Source organism: Cyanistes caeruleus, chromosome 9 (assembly GCF_971803275.1).
Source record: "Cyanistes caeruleus chromosome 9, bCyaCae1.hap1.1, whole genome shotgun sequence".
NCBI lineage: Eukaryota > Metazoa > Chordata > Aves > Passeriformes > Paridae > Cyanistes > Cyanistes caeruleus.
The window spans coordinates 10,668,164-10,678,157 of record NC_141709.1 but is presented as its reverse complement, the minus strand read 5'-3'; the positions used below and the strand labels follow the sequence as shown (position 1 = coordinate 10,678,157).

The 9,994-nt window shown below is 45.3% G+C and overlaps 1 protein-coding gene across 3 annotated transcripts in view; it reads right to left on the bottom strand.

Annotated features, from left to right (window-relative positions):
* Positions 1-2,202: 2,202 nt before the first annotated feature.
* Positions 2,203-9,994, bottom strand: part of LOC111943527 (uncharacterized) — a 134,672-nt gene continuing 126,880 nt past the window's right edge. The window contains exons 1-4 of one of the 3 annotated variants that reach the window (XR_015274129.1): positions 5,078-8,508; positions 3,467-4,985; positions 3,187-3,325; positions 3,096-3,146 (exon numbers count right to left, since the gene is read on the bottom strand). Coding sequence is in view for 1 of the 3 variants with exons in the window: in XM_086842866.1 (XP_086698992.1) it covers positions 5,126-6,235 (1,110 nt within the window). In the remaining 2 variants the exon portion in view is untranslated. Of the gene's footprint in view, positions 8,509-9,994 lie in introns of those variants that run through there. The other 2 variants (XR_015274130.1, XM_086842866.1) reach the window with 2 other exon arrangements.

Genomic DNA, 9,994 nt, shown 5'->3' with positions numbered 1-9,994 from the left:
GAGCTGTACAAATTTGCAAGGATATGTTTCTTCCTCCCCTTAGAGCAAAAAGGGTCCACCTGCAGGTTATCTGCTCTCTTCAGTATGTTAACTTGTCAAGTTTTAAATTTTCTAAATACTTGTCCTATTTTGTTTACTAATGATGGAATAAATAAATATTCAACATCCAACCAAACAGAGCACTAAATGTAAAGGGGGAAATACGAGGAGGAGATGGAAACTAATAACTTATATGGATTAGCATGAGAACATACAACAGAAGAAAAGAAAGTGGGTGGCCATATTTCATCTCTTGATGAGTCCGTTACCTAGGAAACAGAAGACTGAGTTATTGCATAAATGACCCTATGCCTGTGGATTTGATTTGATGAAATTATATAGGACTACAAGTTATGCCAAACAAGGAAAAAGATTGTCAGGGGCATTGTTTATTAGGTGAAATAAAAAGCCTAGAAACCTATTTTCATTTCAATGAGGTTTTAAATCATTTATTACCTAAGTCTTCTGCTTTTAGTATCTAAGTTTCTGACCTAACAAAACTATGCAATAAAAACCAACCAATCAGCTTATGCAGCTGATTAATCACCCTCTTTAAAGGTTCCTGTAGAGCACACTAATCATTCACTGAACTCCAGCTCTCACCAACAGGACTCAAATTCATTCCAGCAGACGTCCAGTTGGTATTGTTAGGACAGCATTTTGACTACTAACAAGAAGTTCATTAGTCTGCAGGTCTGCTTGGCTTCCACCAAAGGCAATCCAGTTAAAGAAGCCACAGTGTGTTGTTGCAGTGTATTAGGAAAGGTGAGAAGCACGACACTGACTCTCCTAGCTGCACTGTCCAAGAGAGCAAGTTTTATTATTCCAGTTCTTTTACAGACATGTTCGGGAAGGTCCAAGAGGTAAAACTCTCATTCGTCATTAAAGCAACACATCACTATCATTGGTCAAGTGGAACATCACCCCTTGACTGTATCTTGCAAGTAAACAACAAGGATCTTAAACAACACCTGCAAGGATTGTTGTCTTTCACCAAGGACTGTTTGGGTTTTTCCTTATGCTTTCTCAGGCCAGAGTGAGAAGCTTGTGTGAGTCAGTTTCACACAGGCTCTGTGTTCCTGCTTGCTTTTTGCATTTAGCTTCTACAATGTATCTTCACATGTAACAGTGAACAGTTACCACTCAATTTCATAGTAGAAAAATCTGGTAATGAATCATCTGCTATTCCTAATAAAATCTTTGTCAAAATATGAAGTAACTACAAAAAAAATTATAGTGTTTTGCACTTATTGACACAAAAATACCTCTGAGGAACTCAGAGGAACAGCAGCAAGAATTCAAAAGGCATGTTTTTCCAATATAGTGCCATTAGCTTCTTTAGATATGCTTTCATCACCAGCTTCTGAAAACTTTAGGAAGTTTTGACTATTTTCAATGATCTTCCAATGATCTTCTAATATTTTCTTCATTTTCTGTACAAATAAAAATCTTAGAGTATGCTTAAGAGATCAATATATAAAGATTATTATGTTTGAAAAGGCACAGAAAATATATATAATGATACTCAGAATGGTCAAACTGAGTGAACTCCAACAATTTCTTCACATGATGTCCAAAAGGTAATGTTGGGGAATAAATATAAGGATGGAATAAACATAAAGTGAACAGAACTTGGATAAAAAAATTGTTTTACATTTGCCTTGTACATAAACTTGAGCAGTTGGCAGTATTAAAATCAGCACACTCGGTTTTAGAATGGGGTTTCAAGGATATCTGTATTAACATTTTCATTCAGAAAAAGATGTGATATCCCACAGCAACAAATTTTTGTTACATTGAACTGGAAAAATGCACTTCTGGTTTACAGATGAATTTTCACCATTTGCAGTAGAATCTCTTCCCAGAGATGTTCTGAAAGGAACAGTATGTTCTGACACTGACAATTAGCTGTTTGTAGGTGATATTTTATTACTGTGGAATATACAAAATGACAAATAAATGATATCATAATCATCTGTTAAAACCAAGCTAAAATATTGAGAGGCTGAAAAACAATATGTGGGCGAAGAGAAATATTTCCTGGAGGAGCTGTGACCCACGGGGAGCCCACACAGGAGTAGATTTATCTTGGAGGACTGCAGTCCATGGAAGATTCCTTGCTGGAAAGGACTACATGAAATGATCTGGTCTGGAGCAGGTGATGAGTGTGAGAAGAAAGGAGGAGCAGAGAGAAACTTATGGTAGGGGGAGCTTTAATTTTTGTCTTTTGTTCTCATCTCAGTCTCTTTCAAATGGGAAAAATTGAATGAATTTTCCCAAGTGCCAAGTTTTGCTCATGATAATCATCTATCACTATCTCCTAACAATGTTATGTCCTTTTGCAGGTAAATGATTTCTCATCTGAGAATTGCCACATCTTTCTTTGATGGTAATGACAATGCCCAAGTCCTCATCTCCCTTTGGCTGTGTGGGTTAGCTTACAGAATCAGATCATAATTCATTGGGGCAGAGGTAGAGTCACAGGTGCTTGAGGCAAAGCACAGTGGGAAAATTCCTGTTGCCATTCACTCCTTCCTCTAGGACACTGGTAGAACGTGGTTGTTTACGTTCTGAAATGGTTTTCCTGGGCTGGACTCCCTGGGCTTGGACTATAAGGAAAAATATGGATGCTCACAGCCCCTGGGTGTTTGGAAACAAAGCCAAGTGAAAGCAAGGCCTCCCTCCAGGTGCACTCTCTGCAGCCTCCTCTGTTCCTGCCTCCTGCCCTGAGGGCCGCGGCGGCTGGACGGTGTCCTGTGGGCAGAGCCTGGATCCTGTGGGCACTGCCAGGATCCTGTGGGCAGAGCCTGGATCCTGTGGGCAGAGCCTGGATCCTGTGGGCACTGCCTGGATCCTGTGGGCAGAGCCTGGATCCTGTGGGCACTGCCTGGATCCTGTGGGCAGAGCCTGGATCCTGTGGGCACTGCCTGGATCCTGTGGGCAGAGCCTGGATCCTGTGGGCAGAGCCTGGATCCTGTGGGCAGAGCTGGGATCCTGTGGGCAGAGCCTGGATCCTGTGGGCAGAGCCTGGATCCTGTGGGCACGGCCTGGATCCTGTGGGCAGAGCCTGGATCCTGTGGGCAGGGCCTGGATCCTGTGGGCAGAGCCTGGATCCTGTGGGCAGAGCTGGGATCCTGTGGGCAGAGCTGGGATCCTGTGGGCAGAGCCTGGATCCTGTGGGCAGAGCCTGGATCCTGTGGGCAGAGCTGGGATCCTGTGGGCAGGGCCTGGATCCTGTGGGCAGAGCTGGGATCCTGTGGGCAGAGCCTGGATCCTGTGGGCAGAGCTGGGATCCTGTGGGCAGTGCCAGGATCCTGTGGGCACTGCCTGGATCCTGTGGGCAGAGCCTGGATCCTGTGGGCAGAGCCTGGATCCTGTGGGCAGGGCCTGGATCCTGTGGGCAGAGCCTGGATCCTGTGGGCAGAGCTGGGATCCTGTGGGCAGCGCCTGAATTGCCCAGGCAGCGCTTCGATTCTCCAGGTAGCGCCTGGATCATCCAGGAAACCCCCGTCTCCCTCCCAAACATACCCCACTTTGGGAACCTGTTGATTTCTAAAATCTATACAATTGGTGAGAAACCTCATCAAGGCATGTGATTGTGAAAAATTAAAATTCCTGCAGGAGGAGATGAATCAAAAAAGCATCATCCACCTTCCATCAGCACAGGCCAGGGCTGGCAGGACCCACAGCACCGGGGCAGCTTGTGTCTGCTTCCTGGGGGAATTTTTTCCCTCCAGTTCCTCAGATTTAAAATCAAAAGAAAGGGTGGAGAGAAATAGGACAGAAGGGATATGTTTGCCTCCCCTGGATGAGCTCACTGCTCCCTGCACATGGGCAAGATATCGCCAAGCACAGGACTTGTGTGGTTTTAAAAGCTCAGGCCTCAGAACATCCTTCTGGCCCTGCTCGAGATAAAACTGTTTCCAGGATCCACAAGTAATGCCACCAAACCCAAGAACATCCATCAGGGAGCACAGATACAAATGCAAATCCACCCTGTATTTGCCAGGTTTAATTGGCTGTGCTTGGTGCTGGAAAATCAAGATCTGGAGTTGCCTAAAGCACCTAAGGAAGGTGACGGATTTTTGCCTGCACTAATAATGTGCAATCCCAAGTGCCTTTCAAATCTTTTGTGCACAGGCATCGTCCAGAATCGTCAACATGAATGGGAACAAGGGTGGGATGCCCAGAGCACAGAAACTGGTGCTGTTTTGAATGTGTGTGAGAGAAAACCTGATGCTGTTTGGAGTGTAAATAGGAGAGAAAGTGACACAAACACGGATGGGGCTTGGGCAGTGGAACATGTGGTTGCACCAGGAGAGGGAGCGTGTAGCTGCCCTGAGAGAAGCTGTTCTGTGTGTGTCAAGTAGTGAAGATTTAATTCAGATACCCAGTTGTGTGGGTGGTCCCTGGTGGCTGAGAAGCTGCCATTTGCAATGCCAGGCAAGCACTCCTTCCCTCAGAGATCCCCCAGAATGATCTCTACAGCAGGCAGCTATCTTGGAGGAGAACTGGGATGGAAGAACGGGGTCCTGCATCAAACAAACTCCTTGTGCCACAAGTCACAAGGACTTGGTGTCCCCACATCCCTCCCGGCGCAGGCAGCGCCTTTCTCCTCTGCCCCACACAGCACACACTGCACCGCCCCAGCAACCCAAAGGCTTTGGCATTCAGGATCTCCCCCCAGGACGATGACTATAGCGCAATGAAAAAAGCCACCACTTCGTATTTATTAATTCAGTCCTTTTATTTCAACAAAACCATCTTACCTAGACTGGTCAAACTAATTTCTAGGCTATCAGAACACTAATTTCACCTACAGAACTTTATTATTTACCTATGCTAGCTAAAGTTTTCTCCCCTCCCTCTCTACCCCCTTGTGTTCCCTATTACCCCTCCCTTGTGTTCCCTATTACCCCTCCCTTGGTCCCCCCTATCTCCTAACCCTCCCTTGTTCTCCCTGCCCTCCCTCTCTACCCACCCTCTTAACTCCCTTGTGTTCCCTGTTACCCCTCCCTTGGTCCCCCCTATCTCTAACCCTCCCTTGTTCTCCCTGCCCTCCCTCTCCTGATCTCTATGGCCGGCTTCACTGCCTCCGGGCCCTGACGCCTGTGGCTCTGTGTTCCCGGCATCGCCGGATCACAGCCGCCACCCTGCTCCGGATGGCCCGGGAGCCGCGCCGCAGCGAGTGCAGCAGAGCCCGGCCGCGGGCCCTGAGGCTGTGCGGGGCCGCTGCCCGGCTCTCTGCTGCTGCCGCCTGCGCGCCAGGGGCTGCACAAGCGGCTGGCTTTGCCATCTCTTGTGGCTGGCCAGTGGCACGCACAGGGTGCTCCTTATCTTCTGGAGCTCTGGCCGGGGCAGCACCTGCTGGCTGGGTGAACCTGGGAGCTACCAGGCCATAAGATGTGCTTGGCAGCTCAGCATCTTCCCCATCTTCCAGCACCAAGTCGGGGTCCATCAGCAGCTGTGGGTAGCGGGGATTCACCCAGATGGTGTGGATAATGGTGACATTCCTCTTCTTCGGCAAGTTGTTCCTGTTGTTATCTTGCCTTTTCACAGCTGCTCGATCTTCGGTTTTTGTGCCGGTCCAAAGCTCCAGGAGTTTGGGGTCAGAGCTACATGTAGAGCTGGTGTCTGATGTTGACATCAGCAGCGGCAGCAATGCCGAGTAGCTCTCGACCCCACTGGTGCTGGACCGGACATCCTCTGAGATGTCCCCCTCCTCGTTCTGCAGTTCTGGCAGAACTACCCTCGGTGCTGCCCACTGCCCGTGAGCTTCCTGTGTTGCTGAGGGGCCGGGGACGCAGCTGGGGCCGTGCGGGGCAGCTGCCCCGCTCTCTGCCCCTGCTGCGGCGGCTGCTGCCGCCGTCCCCGAGCCCGTGCCCTGAGCCAGGCCCAGCTGCTGGCCGCATCTCCAGATCACAGCCAGCACCTTGCTCAGGATGGCAAGGAAGCCGCACCACAGCAAGTGCAGCAGAGCCCAGGCGCAGGCCCTGAGGCTATGAGGGGCCGCTGCCCGGCTCTCTGGTGCTGCCACCTGCGCGGCAGGCCCAGCCCAGGAGTCACGGTGCAGCAGTTCCCTCGCCCATGGCAAGCCCGGCCCAGGCCCCGAGGCAGCTGCGTGCTGCCCCATCGCCTTCTTCGGAGAGGTGTTCTCTGGCTTTGTGGATGAGCTCGTCTCCATGTCCATAGACATTTCCGACTTGCTCACACTCCGCCTTCTCCCGGGAGCCGCTGTCTCCTGCCGGAGCCGCTGTCTCCTGCCGGAGCTGCTCTCCTGGGAGTGGGCACCGCCGGGCTCTCCGTGCCCTTTTATACCCGCCTGGTCAGGGCGTGGCCCCAGGTGTCACAATGGGCTCTGGGCACACGCAGCCTCCTCGTCACAAAGGGGAACGGCGTGGGTGGGGTCCCAAGTGTCCCAAAGGGCTCTGCGAACAGATAAGAAGTCCATAATTTCCCCCTTTATAATGTAGAGTGAGACGCAGGAGAACTCTTATGGTTCAGGTGGCAAAGGAAAAAAATCTGATGATGAGCTATTGGAATACAATTTGGAAAAAGGGAGACCAAATACCCCTGAAGGGCTGGAGTACTTCAGTGTCTCCTTGGCTTCAGTTTAATTCAAAAGGTTTCATTTCTAAAGTGATTAGAAGTGAAACACTTAAAACCCTTTGAAGTGTGCTTTTTCCTTGTTGTGTCTTTTGTCTAAGATTCAGAATTGGGTGATGATTAAGCAGGTATTTAACTGTAAAAATGAATGCCAGCCAAGGTGGAGGGGCACTGGCCTTGACCCCCTAAAAAGTGATGCTGACCTGTGGGACGTAACCACTAAAGAAGTTGCTTTTGAAAGCGAGAGGTATCCACCCAAGAGTGAGACCAGCTCTGTTCTTCTGGTCTGCCACTGAAAACTCAGCGTATTATTCTGCAAAGCAAGAGAGACATGGTAGAATTTGTTTATGTAGCAGGGTGGGTGGTCTATTAGGGTCGGAAGAGGAAAGCTGCGTGATTTGGCATGGGGAGAAAAACAGCAGGAGAATGACTGCCAGTAAAGAGAGCTTGAATGTGACTAGCATGTGGTTTGACCATTACCCCTGATTTTTCCAATCTTCCTTGTCCCATTATCCTTGTTGGTTGCAGTTTGGTAGTCTTTGACTCCACAAATGCTGCAGCTGAGTCTTAATGTCAGGAAAATCTGCTTTGAAAAATTGAGACGTATTTCACCTTGACATCTAAAGACATAGACAAAAATCATTCTTACACAAAGTGCTCTCAGGAATTAAGAACAAGCACAGACTAACAGGAAAGAGAAAACATTTGCTTGCACTCAAGTAATTCATCCAGTTCTACTGAGTTTCAGTAGTCTCAAAGAAACAAAAGAACAGTGATACAATTTTGGTATTCCTTTCTATGCCTTCAGTAATACCACCTTGAATTTGTCCATTTTATCCATTTTGCTAGCCAGAAGTATACAGGTTTGGGAAGATTTTCTGTGATGCAAGTGGAATAGAAGATAATAATGCTGCCAAGGCAAGTGCAGCCAAACCTGGTGACATCTACTCCTTCTTTCAAAGTCTGTTTGTTCATCTTCAAAGGAACCAAATATGTAAGAAATCTGATACTATTGGTACCAGAGAAGTTGTGAGTTCCCCATTCCAAAAGTGTTCAAGGCTAGGCTGGACATGGTTTGGAGCAACCTAGTCTACTGGAAGGTGGCCCTACCCATGGTAGAGGGTGGATGAGTTTTAAGGTCCATTCCAACTCAAACCATTCTGTAAGTCTATGAATCTGGTACTGTATTGTGATGAATCTGGTGTGTTGAGTGTAAGAGGCAGATGTGGAACATGTTCCATGCAGATAATATACTATAGTAAGAGTCTCCCACTGTCTCTGATGTGCCAGGTACCCAGAATTACTTAGATGAAATAAATGTGCTACATTACTCTCTTCTCCTTCATTACTGCATTTTTTTTTTTTTAGTATGGGTTAGTATTTTCCCTTCTATAGAAACCTGCTGATAAGAATTCAGTGTGACAATTGAAATAGATTTTCCATTGTCTCATGATTATTTTTCCCTTAATTTTTATAATATTAAACATTTATTTACTTAAATAGCCTGAATTTCATATGTCGTGAACAATTAAGCATATGAAAAAATTTAATTGCTAATGCAAACTGTTTCCCTTTACATAGGATGTAGTGAAATTATTCCTTTCATACACATGAGCTCTGTCCCACAAGAACTCTGCTGTTCTCACAGTACCACTATGATCCAGAAAGATGGGGAAGCTTGCTGTAAAAGTAATGAAAGCAGGATCCTGACCCATGCTCTAATTGTCCTTTCTTCATGGATCCAGCCAGTGAACAGGAACACTGTGAAAACCAGAAAACTTCATTCTGCTGACAAATTTTCAAGCTTGATGTCCAAAAGACATGGTATTTACCAAGTTGACCATTTTATGGATGACTGCTCCACTGAGGAAAAAGAAAAATACAAACTTTCAAATAAAAGCACAAAACTGTCTTAAAAAGCCACACTATAATTCATGCAAAAAATGCTCAGAAAGAAAACCCAGTAAATATATTCAATGATAAAGAGCTCTTTTAGATTGTGATCAGATTATTAAGTAGTCTGCATTATCCATGGTTTAAAGACTTAAGTCATGCTCCCATTTAAAATCAAGTGATCTCAAATTGTTTTCAGACTTGCATTCATGAAAGTCAATTTTGACATATAAGAATAAAGCATTTCCTTATCTTTATGATGAACTTTCAGATATTCTGTAGGGAGTTTGCATGCAAAAATAGTTCCTACTAGAAATATTCAAGCAAATGTCTCTCCCTAATGAATATTCTAGCAGGTCATTCAGTGAAGCATGCGGGGTTGACATGTTGTTTTCTAAATGATTCTTCTGCAGGGTGGGAATTCTTATTTCAGAACTCACTACATTTTAGCAGTGACAAAAAGATCCATTAATCCTTGTGGTGAGCTGGATTGTGAGCTGCCATTTTCCTTGGAAATGGCTCTGTTTATAAAAATATTTGAGTTAATTATTGTCAATTCCAGATGAACAAAATCATTATACAACATTATTGTTATGCTACATTAGGACAAACCTCACAGCTTTACAGTCATTCCTGTTGTTCAAAAAATGAAATATAATTACACAAGAGTTAATGTGAACCTGATCTCTGTTTCTGTGTCATCAGCAGATTATGAAACTGAACCTTCAGCAAAACAACTTTGACCTCTGTATCTCTGTCTTTACCCCTAACTGGAACATCAATAAATCACACTTACTTTATTTCATGATCCATTACTTGAACTCTCAAAACTTCTTGAATAATTCTTATATTAACTGTTTACCTTGGCACCCCAAGAAACTCTCTAACCTCAAATTCTTAGGGTAAATGATGTCTCAGGCCAAAAAATACATAAAAAGTAAATCCCCATGTGATAAATACGTAAGAAGACTAAATTTAAGCAAATATGTAACCTGAAGATTAAACTCATCTTACCAGGATCAGGATAACATTTATTAAGAAGAACCTGACATATTTTCCCCATGTTTACATGCCACCTAGAAATACTCCTTCTGAGCAGTAAAATATAAAATCAGCTATCAGCAAGGCTTTGCCTAACACAAATTATCTGAAGCTGGGTTAAGTTTTCTTTATTTGTTCCATTTATCAGAAGGCAGGTGAATATTTTCATTCTGAAGGAGACCCGAAAACCACAGCAGTCACCAAGGCACAAATTGTCCAAAATGGTTAACATTTTCAGAATTAAGTGCATATGAGATGCACAAATGTGTATTTTCAGAGGTTATGGTCTCTAACACTAAATTAGTGTCCTCTGTCCCCATGAATAAACCTAGGAATTGAAATCTGTAATAGTATGGTTGAATGGTCTTTTCCATTGAATGTTTTGGGAATGACGGGATTTAAAGTTGTCATCTGT